This window comes from Dermacentor albipictus, chromosome 1 (assembly GCF_038994185.2).
Source record: "Dermacentor albipictus isolate Rhodes 1998 colony chromosome 1, USDA_Dalb.pri_finalv2, whole genome shotgun sequence".
In the NCBI taxonomy this organism is placed as follows: Eukaryota; Metazoa; Arthropoda; class Arachnida; order Ixodida; family Ixodidae; genus Dermacentor; species Dermacentor albipictus.
In genome coordinates this window covers 144,221,064-144,239,028 of record NC_091821.1, presented here as the reverse complement: position 1 = coordinate 144,239,028, position 17,965 = coordinate 144,221,064, and the positions used below count along the sequence as shown (strand labels likewise).

The window sequence follows — 17,965 nt, the reverse complement described above, 5'->3', positions numbered from 1 at the left end:
TTACCGTCATTCTCCCGAGCCTGTTTTGCTTCGCTGAGCGCCACATCCCTTGCAGCCGTATTCGCCATTTTACCCTGTGCACATGTACGTATACGTGTGTGCGCACCAGCAGTTCCGTTCCACCATTTCCGTTCGTAAACAGCCAAATTTACGATTCAGCCGCTCCTTCCAACACCTCCTCACCGGCACACCTCCCTTTCACACAAGGAACGCGGGGCGCGATAACAAAGTGCTTCTCTCTCTGCCAGAAGCTACGCAAGAGAGAACGGTCCGCTCTCCTCAACGTAGTGAATACGTAAACGCGCCTCTCAGAACTCAACGAATGCACAGCGCAGTGTCGGGGAGGAGAATGATCGACAGAAGGAAGCAGCAAATGCTTGGAGCGCACAAAGGCAAGACTGACGCGAAAGAAACGCATGAGGGGCCCTGACACCGAGGAAAAGAGAGTGATAAGTGAAACAGACGCACAAGATCTTATACAAAATTCCCAGGCGATATTTCGAATTCTGCCAGAGATGACAAGGTAGAGTAAGGCTGCCGAGGCGTTGCTCGCACTTCACTTCGCTTAACCGACAAGTACTTTTGAATCGTCTTGGGTTCTTTGTTGCTATCAACATACGGATATTTGGAACAGTGAATCCCGGGCACAGTGAGCGTGTAGAGGTACCACAGAGCCATGACCGCACCAAACTTGGCCTCACTGCGGCTTACTCAGCACAGCTTCAGGATAGTAAGATACAAATAAAAAAAAAAGAAAAAGAAAAAAAAGCAGTTGGCAACCAAGGCATACGGACTGCGCGGCGTTGTGTTACTCCGCTAGCCAATCACAGAAGCAAACAAAGACGTTGTCATGCGACGTTTTTAAAATGGCGTCGTACTTGATATCTCCGGAGTGTCTGCTGTTTTTGAAGAGTCTTTTCATCGGCGGAATCCATGAGGTGTGCAACAGACATGGACAAAGTATATGGAGTCTGAGCATTTCACTCTTCAAAAGTCCTCGGTACAGTTCATTTCATTGCTGAGCCCGTTTTACTCGAGAAACTTCACTGTCAACTGAAGTGAAACGCGACAGTAAATATTTGCAGCGAAGCAAGCGTTTTATTTCAGTTCAATAAAGAATGAGGCTTTCGCCATGCCAGTATAATAGACGAGAGAAAACGTATAAAATTACGCACTCATAAGTTATAACCGCTTTACCTAGGTAATAGGAAAAGTTTTAAGTATGAACTATTTGCAGCCTCGCGGAGGAAGAGTGACTGGCGGTTATGAGCGCGTGGGCGGGGCTTAAGTGCAGATTTAAGTTGTATACGACTAAATCAAGAGCCATGAACTTGATAGCCGTTTAGCTCAAGTCTGGGCGGGAACATGCATAGCGGAAGAAAATTACACACGATATTGCATCCGGAAGGTTCGCTTATAGTTCACAACAGAAAGAGACAACGTGGCGACCACTTTCACCCCCATGTACTGATAACTACACCAAAAGTGCACAGCATATTTTGTCAATTGACAGCGCTCGATAACGCACAGAGAGATATTGGCTGGAGAGACACGTTATGAGTAGTCCATCTTATAGCAATCAAAGATTTGTTACTTATACACCAGCGTAATCACCAGTATAGTCACGAGAACGAAATTCAATTACTGCTTGCGTTAAGGAAATCATCATTCTGAAACTCGGCGCTCGAGACTGAACACTACAGTGTTGAGACTCGAAGAGCACGAATAAGGCCCGCAGCTCCGGTGCAGCAAACAGTTTGTAAATGCACGGATATCGGAACAACTGGTTGAATTCCAATACCATGACCAAACACACTTCAGCTACACGTGAAGAAGCACGATTTCGGCAGGCGCACGTTGAAGCGCGTGCGGCACGTAGTCACCAGGCGCCCCAAAGTTACACGTCAGAAGGAAATATGATCTCGCCGATTGCTCGCCACATACGGAAAGGCACAAGCGAACGGTCACAGAGACGAGCACTTGAATAAGCCTATAGGCAGGTTGCGAACGTAGTTCCCGCGCCTACTAGGGCGCCCCTCGCGGCGGCGAGCGCGGAACCGGCAGGATACGACCGGCCCGCTTGCGTTCGGAAAGCCTGTATGTGGACTGTTTCGCGCGGAGCTGTTGCCTTTTCTGAGCAATGCCGAAGTGCAACCCGAGCTGTTGAGTAGTGGGCTGCAACAGCACGTACACCAACTCACGAGGAACAAAGTTTTACAGGTTTCCAAGCCGACCGTATGAAGCAAAACGGCGTCAACACTGGATAGCGCTCGTCAGACGGCATAAGCTGTTTTATGTTCCGGCGTTATGTCAAGTGCGTTATAACACTGAATTCTTTGCTTTTACAGCAATGATGGCAGCAACGGGACACCTGCAGTCAGTGGCGTAGCTAGGTCGTCTGGCACCCGGGACCCATAGGTCTTCTGTCCCCTCCCCCCGTCCCCCGGATTTATTCGAGGAAGGTGAGGTTATCAACAATTTCCGTGTGTCTCCAGACGTATATGACACCCCCACACAGGCCCCTTGGACCCGGGGCCCACGCTCACCCCCCCCCCCCCGCCCCCCCGTTGCTACGCCACTGCCTGCAGTGCGTACCAGGATATGCAGCAAACAAAGTAGTTTGTTCCCACACTGTACTGCAGTAAAGCTGTGGAACTCTTTCCCAATCCTCTCCCATTCAAACAGCGCTAGGGCTTGCTGAGAGATTTGAGGAGGGGTTGCAGCCGGCTGAGCTGGCATACGCCCTTCTGCGCCCAGCATATTATCAACGAAGGGGCAGTTGAGATAACCAAAATTTTTGACAACGTGGTTTATTGGAACTTCCTTTGCACGCACTGAAAAAAATCGCAACATAAGAGTATCGCACTTCCAGTAACTTGGGCGAAAATATTTTCCCAGCGTAGTCTAACACAACTGGTAAGTTCATCCCCTTTTTTCTGTGTTTGGGGAGAGCAACGTTAGAATACCTCTGGTAGGTCTTACGAGTCGTTCGTACGCTCCACGTTACTGGATGAGATGTTTTGGATTCGTATTTGCCGTCCTGTATGTATACAGGGAAACCACCGCGGCGTCCTTGCACTTCCCTGCGATGCCAGCACGGCAATCGCAGCTCCCCGCTAGGATTTGTCTGCTGTCGCCGATCTTCAAGAATCAATGTCGCCTATAATTTCATGCGTCCACACCGTAGATAACGAAGTAACTTACGCTGAGCTTCACGCATCTCGCTGGTGCATTATTTTTCGTTTGCGGAATAAACCTAGCAGTCACTTCCTATCAGTGCGAGTTCAACACTTCCCTCACGTCGTAGACGTGCCCCACTTCAAATAGACGACTTCCTTTCTCTAAATTCTTTTCACGAAAAAAGCTATGAAGATTTTGTAATTCCGGAAACCCGGTTAAAATTAATATCGGCACGCTGTTTAGCGCCATCGCTACCGTTTGGCAGGACGCCAAACACGCAGCGCGGGCTGCTGACGCCGTGAGTTATCCTACCACATTCGCGCAACTATTCGTCAGATGGCGCTAGGGGTCGGAAAGACAGGGCGCCGCCTATGCACTTGCAACCTGCCCATAGTGACCACATGGATAATATGTCCCCGCCTCTACAGGAAGCAAACTGTTCTTGAAGAGCATCAATCATCTCGTTAGCTGGTGCTGCGAGAAGAACTGCCACACTAAAATATATATATAAGTACAAGCATAGTAAGCACAAGTAATTTCCCCTGTGTTGTCCTTGGTGTTTTGTTAGCTTCGTAGGATATGATCAATAAAGATCGGGCCCCTCGGTTAAGCCCCGTTCTCCTATATATATATATATATATATATATATATATATATATATATATATATATATATATATATATATATATATATATATATATATACGTAAAAATAAAATGTAATAAAATGTTAATTCGATTCGACTGGCGCACACCGAAACGAGCACGTGCGCCGGGTGCACGTACTTTACGACAGCGACACTGAGCACCGAAACGCGCCCGGGCTAGCTCTAGAATCAAGCTGACGCTGTTTCGACGCTACACCGTCCGGTGGAAAGTATCATTACGGTCATTACGCCACGTCCGCGTCATGCATTTCCACGTCGGAAGACGGGAAAAGTAAGGCGATGTGCAGCAATTACAAATGGAGACTCGCGAGAACCACGAAAGAGTGGGACAACTGGAAATATAACGGCAAAAGGAGGGATGAGAGCGAGGGGGGGGGGGGAGATAGGGGACAGAAGCAGTCTGGGTATGCAAAGCAGGGGCAAGAAACAGACCGAAACGCGAGAGAATCCCGTTTCTTGATGAGGAACGTGTTCCGAAGTAGACCCTTGAATCGACACCATTGAAGGCGGCGGGGAGCGTTCTGCGGGCGAGACCCGTTAGACCAGGGATCCACGCGACGACACTCGGAGCGGGCGCTCGCGCGTAAGCACTTGACAGTGGCGTCGTTGTGCCCCCAGCTCGCGGCGCGATTGGAGAAAGAGAAATGCGGAGGGACGGCAGCAGGGTGGAGAGAATGGCGTGGCCTTTCCGACACGACGATTATGATCCCTCACAATTACCGGCTCCCTCCTGTTCCTGTTTCTTCATCTTTCTCGTCTTCTAGGGACATCCAGTGTTTGATTAGGGGACGGGTCCGCAGAAATGCATACGTGAACCATAAAAAGGACGCCGCAGTGACAAACGCAGCAGCAGGCCGGAGACATGTATACATAGAGTGATTCGACCCACTTCGCGGACCCCGGCGCGCCGCGACAAAGCCTCGGGTGCTCCCTCCCGCGGAGGGGGCTGTTGGGATGGAAGCGCGGAGGGGGGGGGGAGGTTCCGTCCCCTCCCGGCATCCGCATGCGCTCGCGCTGCTGCGCCCCACGACAGTCGATAAAACGACAGCGTTTTCAGAGGCACTACAGCGACAATGCGGACTCTGTCGAATGAGACGCGGCTCTCCCCCTCTGTCTGCCGTTGTAGATTCTTCAGCTCTCCCCGCAGCATATCCTCCCCACTCGCCGAGGAACGTATTACATTTGTGACCATGCATTGAAGCGCAAGGTGAGGACATAAAAGCGGAGACACGAGAGTTACAGAGAGGACAAACAATAAAACGAAGGAAAGGACAATAAGTGGAAATAACAGGGGAAGAAAAGCAAGTAATATGGTGCGCATTACATGAGGGGCGAAACGGGACCTTGTGGGGCAGTGGCTTCGAAATAAAGGTTTGAAAGCGAAGCTCCCGCGTCTCGCTCTCTCACCAAGAAGAAAAAAGAAAGAAAGAAAAAAAAAACGTTGGATAAAAATATCGAGTCTTCTACCTCACTCGCCAGCCCGTCCAGCTACGCGGTGAATGACTCAGCGCAAATAGAGAAGCAACATGAGGGCTGCTTACGTTAAAAGAAAGAAAACAAAACCTTAGGAGAAAAAGTTCTGAACACGCGGCAGTGGCGCGTTGTGCGACAGCTGAGAGAAGAGAGAGCAAGCAGGGATAAGGTCCCCAGAACAAACAGCAGTGACAGGTTGCATTGTAGCGATTCGAGGGAGGGATTCGCAGTGGGCAGACAATGCATGCACATCAGGAACGAGAGCTCGGGAGGCAGAATACAGAACGAACGTTCTGCGTACTGAGCGGGACCTGCGTCGGCGCCCGCGGAACAGTGCCGCTGACAGGAGATTGCACCGACGGCCGATGCACGGCCTCAGATCTATTGCACCAGTACTGCCACGGTAGGATATACGCCTCTGCTTTTCGGCAAGAGGTACAAAAGTGGCGCGAGAGACCAATTCGCGCACAGCAGTCAATGCGCGTCACCGGAGAGGACAAGTTAGTCTCCAGATCTGTGCTTTGCCACATAACAACAACCGTTCATGCCACGTTACTCTCACTGCTGCGCAGCCGAACACGGTGCTAACGAGTCTAAACGGCCGCGCGCTTTCCGGCTCGACGAACATTTAGAAGTTGAAATTCGGCTAGTCTTCTTTCCGCACGCACATTACTCAACGGAAAAAATACGCCCACAGAAATAACCAGGTCCACTCGAGTGAATAAATGTGCGTCGAAAAGCCCAAAACCCGTTGCAACGGTGTAATAGCATATAAGAGCTCATTCTCACATCGACGATGTGAGGAAGTCGCGCGACCATTTGTGACTGGCGACCGGCCTGTTGCCGTCTGCTCACAGTTGCATCGCCACGTAAGATAAGTGTCAGCGTATACAGACGTCCTGTTTCTGCGCAGCTGATCGGTTCAGCACTTATGCGACTGCGGTCGAGCGACTGGCCCGAAATGGTCGCTTCTCGAGAAAAGCGACCATTTGCGACCATTCTTGATCGCGCGGCCGCTGTCAGTCGCCGGCGTGAATGAGCCTTGAGCCTTCACACTGGCGACTCACAGAGGTCGCGCGACCCAGTTGGTCGGAAAGCGATTGTTTTGGGTATCGCGCGACTACAGCAGCAAAGCTGCTGAACCTATCAGCGGCGCTTATTTTACGTGGTGAAGGCGGTGCGAGCAGACGTGAGCGTCACCAATCGCGAGATTCCGGTGTGGCGACGGGCAGGTCGCGCTGGCCGGTGTGAACAGCGGTGGCTGTGATCTTGATCGCTATGTCTCGATCGGTCGCGCGACATCTGTCAATCGCCGCTGTCAATGCGCTGCTGCGACATGCCCCGTGGAATTGAATTGTCAGTGACGTTAGATATATTTTATTTGGTTTATACAATTACGGATACGATAAGTATCGACAGCATTGTCTCGAAGGAGAAGCAAACTTTTTTCCCCTCAACACACATTACTTATTTTTTTCCTTTCAGTTTGAAAACGGGCAAGTAACGCACAGTTTTGCGCTGAGGAGCCATCCTGCAGCACCACAAAACATGATAAATTTTTCCTGAGAGCGTTTCCTCCTGCGTGATCAACGTGTGTGCAACGGCGATTTACCAGTCGGAACTGGTCGCCAAAAACATTTAAATTTCTCAGGGACCTCCCTTCAGTCCCCCACTATTTTGTCACATGCATGTACGGGGAGTTAGGGACATCGAAGGGCCTGTACGAGGTGAAACGGAGTCACTCGCATAGCACGCACAAAACCTTACAAATCGCTCTCGTCTCATGATCCGGAGAACGGTGGTCCTCGAGTGTCGCGTCACCAGAACGTCGCATCGTCTCCTTCTATATTGGGCGTGTGCCCTTAATTGCCGCTGATACTCCATAGACTTTTGTCGCTGCTTTTGTACGACAACGCAGGCATGCAGACACCGCGAGCCCGTCGAGAAGGCACACCATCCCGTACACCGTAAAGCGGCCAGCACGCGAATCAAGCCTGGAACTGCGAAGGACACTAGCGGCGCCTCGTGTTACATCTGCAAAACATGGCCAGGGTTACCCTGTTGACTCTGTTGACGTACTCGTTTCCGGCTCGCAGGCGAGGCAACGGACCGCGTCCGTCATCCGCTCGAGATGTGATTCGTCGCAAAAGTAGCCAATATGGCAACAACCATTCGCTGACGGCAACATTAAAATTCAACTGCTTGTTGAATGCTTATTGTGTATCGGAAAACGTACCACCGCTTGGAGAAAGGAATTGTAGACTGTTGGTTCGCCATACAATAAATATGTAGCTGGGAGTGGAGCCACAGAACACCTATACAAATTTAGAGAAGGGAAACTGTACCTTCCACAGTGCTACGGAAATAAGCGTAGCGGTGGCGTCGTGAACTAAAGTATGCGACCACCGGTGGCGCTGTACAACAGGAAACGGAAACGGGGTTTTGCACCCGCTTTACCAGGTGTTCTGTGGCTTTACTAGGTTTCTGGCTGCTGCGCCTCGATCGTGCTCCCGCCAGTTTGGTTGCTGTGTGGCAAACGCAGCGCCTATGTGTATATGTAGGCGTTACGTTTGCCACACAGCAACCAAACTGGCGGGAGCGCGATCGAGGCGCAGCAGAATACATGTAGCGCTGAGTCATATCGAGTTAAGGCACACTCTGAACTGACTTTTAAGGGCATTCCGAGCGGTTTTTCGTTTATTACGCCGCCGTTACCCCGAGTTGTGCCGCCGCGCTCCAGCTGTTGCATTTCGTGTAGGGCTACTGACAGAATGCGGTTTCCAGGTGGCACGATGGCCTCGACTGGAATAAACGCACATGATACCAAAGATTGAGTAAGCCTGAAAATATTTTATTTGCATTTTACAAGTACAAACAGAAAGCACACGTCTACGCATCCACACAAACGCGGTTACATAGTCAAGAACATAATCAAGAAATGGCTCATTAATAAGGGTAGCACAAACGCACAAGAAAGAAGACCGAAGCTACAAAACGTACGGTCGGCTGCTAAGTATAATAATTTCCCTGTCACCGCGTGTCACTTTTATACAGCATCTTTACAGCACTACCGGGCAGGGTAGTTTGGCCGAAAGAACGCAACAGCTTACGGCCGTCAGCTGCCTCTTCCTTACGGGTGTCATAATTATCCTAATCTCCGCATCAACGTCGTGCAATCTGAAACATATGCGCCAGCTTAATACATGCGTAGTGAAATTTTGATAACCACTGCGTCTTATCAAACGTATTGGTTTTGCAAATGCGCATTACAGCTGAGGGAACGACATACTGTAAGTGAAGCACAAGAGAACAAGAACAAAAGGAGGGTACAACACTTGAAGAAATGAAGAATTAGTAGGCGTACAGCAAACAAGCGATGACGGAGAACACACGATGCATCGCGTGTTCTTTGACATCGGTTTGCGTACTCACGGTGTTATGGAGATCAAAGGCATAAAAACGTACCTTCAAGCGTACTCCCTCAACCTCCGCCGCATTCATTATGATAATCAACGCCTAAACAAAATGAGGCACTATTTTTTGCCAAGAATAGACCTCTTTACAGCAAGTCAATGTAATGACTCGCAGACGAAACCAGCATGCTTTCGAAAATGTTTTACCGGTTTTACCGCCGCAGTATTCGAACGCCAACGGCCAGGAAACACATCGATACCAATAGGCTGTCGGCTGCCGGTGGTTAATCAAGTACAAAAACCTTGACGCTATGACCAAAAAGTAGCTTCAACAATCAAATTAAAAAAAATCAACTGCCTATTTGCCTGAGGTATCAAAACAACCTTAGACGCCTCGATTGTTTATGTCAATGGTTTGTGTAAAGTAAAAAATTCAGCATGTTCAGCGCCCCTAGCAGAGAAAGCACAAATTAAAGTATTCGACCAAATTACAGTAGCTCCACTTGCGCGCTTACGCTGAAACGCGCCTCGATTGATTTTTCGCCCTCTGTGGCCATTTCTTGAACTTGAGAGTGTACGGGGCCTGGTGGAGCCACGCTCGCGTCTGGCGTCGCGATGTGTCATTTGAATTAATTTTGTTTTGGTGTTTATTATTAAACTGCACACACATGGGAAGTTAGGCTACATTAGAGCCGGCTGTCTCAACACACTGTTGAGAAATTGTTACTACCCATTTCCCCCCCCCCCTCCCCCTCATAAGCAATCCCACACATGCCACAAACACGGAACACCGAACTATATAGAAGCGACCCATATGCAGCTGCGTCAAGTAAATGTTCATCTACATTGCTCAATAAAAACACTACTATACACACAACACACGAATGTCATTTTTAAGAAGTGCTGACATAAAACACTCAGTCTACATAGATTTCATAAAAATATACAAATTATATAAAATTAATAAGGTTGCTGTCCACAAGAATACACCGCAGTGCTGTCAAGGACTGCACAAGGGTCTGGATCCGAGCTGGTTGGTACGGCCATCAGTTCCCTTAAAGGTGTACTGACACAAAAATTTCCCATCTTGCTTATTTTTTTTCGCTGCAATAAGTAGCTAATGACCCAGTAATCACGGCACGAAACATAATTTGCTTCAGAGCGCGACAGGTAATTATTTGGCGTCTTGCTTGTAGCGACCAGGCCAAGTTTCGGTTTCAGAGAGCAACGAGAGGAGAAAAGAAGGATTTTAAACATCGCTGGACACGTGATCACGCAAAAACTGTGACGTGCGCACGCCCGCGCACTCGCCGACAAGCGAGCTTCGTGTTGCTAGTTCGTCTGCTATACGTTTGCACGCGCTTTGGTGTGCCCTCGTCACCATCGTCGTCCTTGCTTTCGTCGCCCAGCGGCGACTATTTCGCGGGAGTCGCCGCCGTAGACGTGGCCAACAACTTTTGATTGAATCCACAACAAAGCAGCGACTTGGAAAGTGCGGCCAGCGGCAGCGCTATCAATATGCGTACGCACCGCTACAAGTAGTACGAACCGTTCGTGGAGTGCGCTTTGGGAATGAAGCATATTCTGGAGCAGGACACAAGGCGGGGCTAAAGCCGGCACATCATCAGGCTTGGGGGTACGTAGTCTTGGTGAAAGAGCATCGGGACTGCTGTAAGCTCGGCGGGTTTTGCTTATACCATGGAGGCACGCTCGAAGTGAAACAAGCTGGCTGCTCTTCAACGGGGGTCCATTGTAAGCGTCCAGTGGCGAGGACGAACTCGGACCACCCCTGCTGCTAATCGATGCCGACGTAGCGAACGAGCAAGCCAGGCGAGCTGGCGATCGCTGGGAAATGGTGCATATGCCTAGCTCGTTGGCTGTCGGATCCGAGGCCGACGGCCCCTGTGATCCGTCCGCAGCTCGTAAAAGGCACCTATACATTCGTCAACACAATCAACGTCTGCACATTTATGTCGCTCATAAGTGACAATGCAATGAGTTTCCCCAACTCCAATGGTAGCGATGAGAAAACACGTTAGCCAGGAGAGCCGCTTCGCAGAGACTATTGCTGCGGCGGCTGCGCTGACTGCTTGCGAGTCAAAATCACGCCATCGATTTACTATTTCGCGCAACGTTTTATGACATGCAAACTTTCGAGGTCACTTTACGAGTTATTTCGTGCTAGAAACAAATTTTTGCGGATTTTTACGCCGCCGTCAGCGGAGAAAAAAAAAAGAAAAAGAAAATCACCGGGACGATCGTAGCAGCGAGAAACTTGCTCGCCGGGCCCGCACCGATGGCAGCGCAAACTCGTGACGTAGCATTTTCTCGCTTGTTTACAGTCCTTCCTTGATGTCGATGTCGTGAGGTGCTGCGTTTTGCGGTTGGCTGCGCGCATTATAGTTAATCTAACCAACTCTAGAGGAAAATTTGGGCCGAAAAACAGGGAACCGTTAGGGCGCCACCTTCCTCCATGGGCGCCACCCTGTTGCTACTTGTCTCGCCTTATGCTTTTCTCACTAAAGCACGCTTACCTAATGGCTTTATGAAGGTGATGTGTGAACATTAAGTTTACAGAAAGCGCTTGCTAAGTGCGTTATTTATGTAAATCACGATGTACGCATTCATTCAATAAAGCAGGGCGCGAAATTCGGTTTCAAATCTCTGTGTTTTTGGATGCGTAGTAATTTAGTACAGTTTAGGTTTGACATGTGATCGCGCGACGACATCGGACGCTGTGGCATCTTCGTGCCTTTTGTGCCACACGCAAGCCCCAAAGAGCTCTGGAATTTACTTTCACATGTAAGTAAACGAATGTATCTTCGTGTTCAGAACATCACGCGAGTAGACAGCTCTCGTGATGCATCACAATCATTTGAGAAGCGTTACAGTAGAGCATTTTTTTGCATGCAGAGCGGTGTATTTATTTGCAGGTTTTCCTTCAGTGATAGGGAATTGCTGGACAGGTGGATCAGCGCAACCTGAATCGTAGCGGCGAATCTCCAAGCAAGTCATAAAATCTGTTTAATTGTTGCACTTTGAACAATCATGCTTCTACAAAGTATTGTACTGTCGAGTATTTCTGCGCCAGGAAGCAATCAAGAGGCGAGTGCCTAATACGGACGAAATCGAGTGCATGAACCCACGTATAAATAGCGTAGGCGTTTTATTAACTGTGCAATATTTTCAACACTTCCTTGTGTGCCATTTCATGTGGCATATCTTTTCTGGTCACAAATGTGTGCAGCGCATTTATTTGCATGATTGACTCCAGGCCTGTTGGACTGTTCACTTCCAATTGATGCTGAGTCTTTTACATGTATCCATAAACTGAAAATATGCACATCAGATCCCTACAAGCATTTTCGAAATTCAATTATTTTAGACAACACGCACATATGCAATACTGACACAATCTCAAGTACCACTAAGCAGCTGAGACACACATTTTTGTTGAGTATACTCGCAGGTAAAATAAACAGATCATGTGGAGAGCTCCAGCTCGTTTTGCTTAAACAGTGTCTACAAGGGGGGTGCTAAAATATTTTTTTTCTCGCGCATCGATTATCTTGCTGCATAAGCAAGAGAACCCACCACATTAGTGCAATATATATGTTGTACATCACACTAATATGTGCTTTAATTTACCAAGTGAGATAAGTTATTCTTTTGGCTCATTCAGTCAAATCACACTGTAAGCTGCATTCATCAATCTTTTGTTGGATTTTGCAAATGTTCAATGAAACATGTTTCCCTGTTATGCAGATATGCAATGGCAAGCCCTTCTGTGTGTTCCAAAGGTAAAATTTAAGCTCTAAATTAATGAAGACATTTCTAGTCAGAAACAACTAGCAAAAATGGTGAATGCGTAGTATCAGAAGCCCACGGTACAGCAATTTAGAAGTGTCAAATGAGTTTAAGGAAAGAATGGTACTTGAAAATGCAAGACTCTTTAGTGGAGGTCAAGCAAGTAAATATAGGTAGACTACTCTTCGAAATTATGCGAGTAATGGGATAGCAAACAACGGGTCAGGAAATGTGTTGTTTTTCTGCAAAACGAAAGCTGCATGATGATTGTCATTACATGAGTCACTCTTGCATCAGGAGACTGCTGCTTGATAAATTCAGAAATGAAGCAAAAAACAAGCCACGCAACGAAAAAAGACAATTTAATGATGCTCTCTCCACGCTCGGGTCAATAAAAAAGAACGGATCACATCTAATGCGTACATACAGGAAAAATTCAATTTAGAGCTATGACACTCGCCGTATAGATGTGGGGGCCTGGCACCAATAGTGACAGTTACCACTGCATTTAGAAATTGAAAGCATCCATGCAGACAAGGATGATTCTTAATATCTTTGGCTACCACTTTAAATGCCTCCTCCATGTGTTACAATGCTGCACGCAGCCATACCAAGGATCTCACAGCAACACCTACAGGTAAAAAGTAAAAGCAGTCAAAGTGCTGGTGCACTCTGGACACTATCTTTGAAACTTTCAGGCAAGAGTAGTGGAAGAAGCAGACATAATAACTGCATTTATTTCCATAATTCCTCATTTGAATGGCCTTCTTCTCGTTTCGACAATGCCTACACCTAGCGACAGCAGCTCCCGTATGCAGACTCCGAAAGCGAAGATGCCGTGAAGGCACATGCAGGTAAGAGGCAAGAAGCAATGGCACTGGTATTGACATGTATACAATTTCTTTTTCTTACGTTTGGGCTGCCAGCACACCTCGAACAGCCACCTTGACTGCGAGTGTGTCACCCAAGTAACCAAGGAAGCATTTCAGGGAAAGCGACAGACAATGAAAACAGCCACTTCTCGATGTAAACGATACTCTTTCCCTCAGATGACTCCTATAGACCTCGCCACGCCAGCTCACCAGTGCAGACTCCACCAACAAAGATGCCGCGGAGGCACATGCAGGTCAGAGTCAAGAAGCAATGGCACTGGTGTTGACATTCATCCAATTACTTTCTTTTCCTTACGCTGAGGCAGCCAGCACACCTCGAACTTTGACTGCGGTTGTGTCAGCAGATACCTGTTATAGCACCCCCCCCCCCCTTATGCTCATAATAAACTTCAATAAACCGAAACTTGACAATAAACTTGATAATAACGTTCAAGGCTAATGGGAAATTGATGCATCACTTTTTGAACATTTAGTGTAAACATACAATCTATGTTATACTTTGCAGCACTACAGAGCGTATTTTGAAGCTTCCCTCCATGTTTTTCACCTTTATTATGGATGTGCTGTGTGGCCTTCAACGCTGCAGTTTGTGTTGTAGCAAATGCTTTGTGTATTGCACACTAGATTATAAGCTTGTGATATTCACATGTGCAAAAAACCTATGCTTCTCTGACAAATACAAAATGAGGTTTTACCTACAGTTCTCAGTGTTACAATAAAAAGACTCAGTGCCCTTCCACCCGGTGAACAAGGACGACCAGCGAGCTGTGTATGTGGGCCCCTTAATGGCGAACTGTACCTTCGCCGCGGGTAGGCCCGGCATTGCATTATCTTCGGGATCGGCCCACGTATGGGGAGTGCTTAACGCCTGCTACACCTCCGCCGTGGGTCGGCCCGGCATTCCACAATATTCGGGATCGGCCCACGTATGGGGAGTGCTTAACGCCTGCTTCACCTCCGCCGCGGGTCGGCCCGGCATTGCACTATCTTCGAGATCGGCCCACGTATGGGGAGTGCTTAACGCCTGCTTCACCTCCACCGCGGGTAGGCCCGGCATTGCACTATCTCCGGGATTGGCCCACGTATGGGTAATTTTTTCCTTACAACGACACGAAAATTTCCTATAGGACGGTAGAGGTATACAGCTTCGCTGCAAAAAAGTAAACAATCTCATCGTGGAATTGTGTTTATTACAATAATGCCTATGACAGTTATATTTTATTGAACTGTTTATTGAACTGGTCAATCCGTCATGGGAAGGGATATGCATACATATAAAAAAGAAGGGTATATGTGTGGGGGAGGGGGATAGGATTAGACACGGTTCGAACAAACGTACCTACAACGTCCTCTAGACCCATTCCTTTAATATATCGCAACAAAGCTTATTATGCATACAGTTCATACAACTAACTCTGGTATTACGGCAACGCGAGCTAAATATGCCATCACTCTCATTCGCGACTGCACCGGATGCTCTCCATAATCTTCTGGTTAACCGTGTTCACAGCACTGAGACAAAAGAAAGATCGTGGGCGCAGGCGCCTTTAAAGTATCTCGACCTCGCGAGACACCGCTGCGCGTGCCAGGGGAGCTGTCCGTGCGAACACTTCCTGGCACGCACCGGCCTCGGCGGCCCCAACCTACGGACCGCCCTGACTCGAGCTTTGATCCCCCCACTGGCCCTTGGGTGCCCTGGAGATCCTGCGCCACCTGCTTTATTATAATCTCAAGTGCTCTCCTGAGACCTCCGTTTGTCGGTTACATGTGCCCTCTTGCTGTATCAGTAATTGTAAAAAAAAAAAAATCTATCGTCGCGACGAGAAAAGCACTCCGCAACGAAAAATGCGCCCCGAGGCTTCTGCAACATATCGCGCCCGTGCGAAGAGAATTACGGAACGCCAACGAGGAATCTGCCGACCACAGCGTCGACCTCCAAACTCCTAACATCGTCGAGTGACACTTGCAACAGCAAACAGTGAGTGACTGTTGAAAACCGCATACCGTCGGAAATTTTAACAGGATCATCCTTCGGTTGCATAGCTGACACCTGCACGGCCAACATCGACCACACCCGCACCATAGAATAAAGCCATAGAATAAAGAACCAACTTATAAAGCCCACACACACGGCTGCACGCACACCACATCACACCACGACAAGCGAGACGCTGCTAGGCTGCTACCACTGCTATATAAGCTATCAGTTGCCAGATTAAATCTGACTACTGTCGCCAAGTCTAGCAAGCGTCTCAGGAGCTGGTAATCACAGCGCAGCAACAGGGCGGCGCTCTTGCCGTTGCCGATTTCAACGCATGGGCCCTATGGGTAGCTTGTCCTCTGGAGTCAGTACAGTCACTCTATGGATGCGCGCACGTACTGTAAGATTGATTTTAAATATGTTCTGAGCTGTATTCGCCGTTGATATTTCGCAGACGATGTGTGTGTGTGCACATAAATCGATCTTACACGTTGACTTCGAAATTTAGTGACAGTACGCCTTTAAGGCATATCAAGCGCAAAAAGACACGGAGGGCGATAAGAAGAAAAACAAGGCGCAAGAGCGCCCGCCTCGGTTGCGGGAGGTTGTGGGTTGTATACGCACCGGTTGTCAAATGGGCACAAGTGTACCCCGGCCTGGCGTTCGGTTTCCTTCAGGGGTGATACGCTTGGGAAAAGAGCCTGCGCCTTGAATTCACGTCGAAACTCTCGAGAGCACAAAAAAAAGAAAGAAAGAAAGAAAGCGACATTTAGGCCGCGCCGATGGCGGCAATTTCCCATGTGGCGCCCTATATGCACCTATTGAGGTGGGAGCACCTTCGGGTTGGAGACAAACCCCCCTTTCCAAGCGTTGAGGTCCCACAAGGGCTGAGCACCAGGCCGGGAGCGCGCTTGTACTTATTTTACCGGTAGGTACCCGGCGGCAGCACTTGCCTCCCATAGCCGCAGCAGATGCTCTTCAACAAGGCCGGACCGTCTGCGGTTGGACAAGAGGTTCCCGGAGACAACTTTTAAATCTATATTACATCCTTTATTCGAGACGCGAACCCCCACGAGAGCCGAGCACCAGGCCAGGGAGCATCTCTTCCCATTAGAAAAAACCGGTGAGTTTCCGGCGGCAGCGGGACTTGAGCTCGGTACCACCTGAATACGAAGCGGATGCTCGACCGCTGGGCCACGTTTGTCTTCTTTTCGCCGTGGGTGTCTTTGTGCGCTTGACCTGCCTTTATTTAGGAAAATGTTGCCAAGCACATCGCTGTTTGATAGGGGAAAGGCCACGGGCCAAGTACTTTCGTAATGGAGAATTCACGTTTGTTCGAGTGCCTTAACTTATCCAGAAAGTGGACTTGTTGTTAACCATGTCGACAGCCCACGAACAAGTGGTCTACCGAAGGTTCTCGGGTGTCAAAGGAGGCGCATTTGGAGGTTGGCTTGTTTTTCACGCGGCGTAAACAGCGAGGTGTATGAGCCACATGCGCCCGTAAACGGCGCAGATGGGTATCGAATGTACGGGTAATCTTTATGGTCAGAGAAAACCGTACAGTAGCGTCTATTAGATACAGCAATGACGTCACCACATATCTGCAGTTCAGTGCCCTGCAGAAATTCACGACAGAAAAAGAAGGAGGTTATTTATAATCAGTACTGTTCACGAGGCGCACAAGAAATAAAATACAGTATCTGTCTAGTTTTTTTTCCCAGGTCCAACGACTAAAGCCCAAATAAATGCCAGACGACAATGCTTTCAGCTTCGACCTTAGCTTCCACGAGTGCGTAAAGTATACACCATGTGCCCCACTCATGCCAAAATTAAAAAATATGCACGTGCCACGTAGCTGGAGAGAAACAAGGTAATGTTTTCTGTCGATGGAGCCAGTCGGCCAATTTATTATATTTCGCCTAATTACATATTAGTTATTGTTAATTAATCAACTTAATTAAATATGATATTCAGAGCAAAAGTGTCAAAGAAGAAATTGTAGACCATCCTGAAAAGTGCGTGATGCAGCTTTCTATTGCCCAATACGTGTCACGGACGTGTTTCACGGACTTTAAAAAAAAAAAAACTGATCAAATAGTGCAAAAGCCCTATGGATAGGATTCCCTAAAGGAAATAACTGTGTTCACGTGGGTCCAGCGTTTTCGGGAAAGCTGTCAAGACCCTATTGACGATGCAACATGAGGACTCTCCTCCAACTCGTATGAACATCGATCGTGGGCGTTCTCTTCTGCTCAGTGGCCGCCGAACGACTGTTAGAATGATAGCAGAAGCGTTTGGTTCGGCAAAGTTGTCCGTTCACCGGATTTTGATTCAAAATTTGGAAATGAAAAACGTTTGCGCCAGGATGGCGCCGAAACTGCTGGCTCCTGAACAGAAGTTGCGACGAAAAGAACGTTGAATTGATTGCAAAACTTCGGACGACGACAGCGATGCATTCTTGCAAATAGTCGTCACCGGCAACGAAACTTGGATTTACGATGACGGCATCGAGCTGAAGTCTCAAAGGAAGGAGTGAAATAAAAACGATGAA

The 17,965-nt window shown here is 48.4% G+C and overlaps 1 protein-coding gene across 3 annotated transcripts in view; it reads right to left on the bottom strand.

Moving 5' to 3' along the window:
* The window catches only part of LOC135900072 (TOX high mobility group box family member 4-like), a 761,125-nt gene that overhangs the window by 335,682 nt on the left and 407,478 nt on the right, over positions 1-17,965 (bottom strand). The window contains exon 1 of one of the 3 annotated variants that reach the window (XM_070526897.1): positions 5-27. The exons of the other annotated variants lie outside the window; for them this stretch is intronic. Within the exon in view, the coding sequence (XP_070382998.1) occupies positions 5-10 (6 nt within the window). The 5' untranslated portion in view covers positions 11-27. Of the gene's footprint in view, positions 1-4; positions 28-17,965 lie in introns of those variants that run through there. 3 annotated transcript variants of the gene reach the window in all.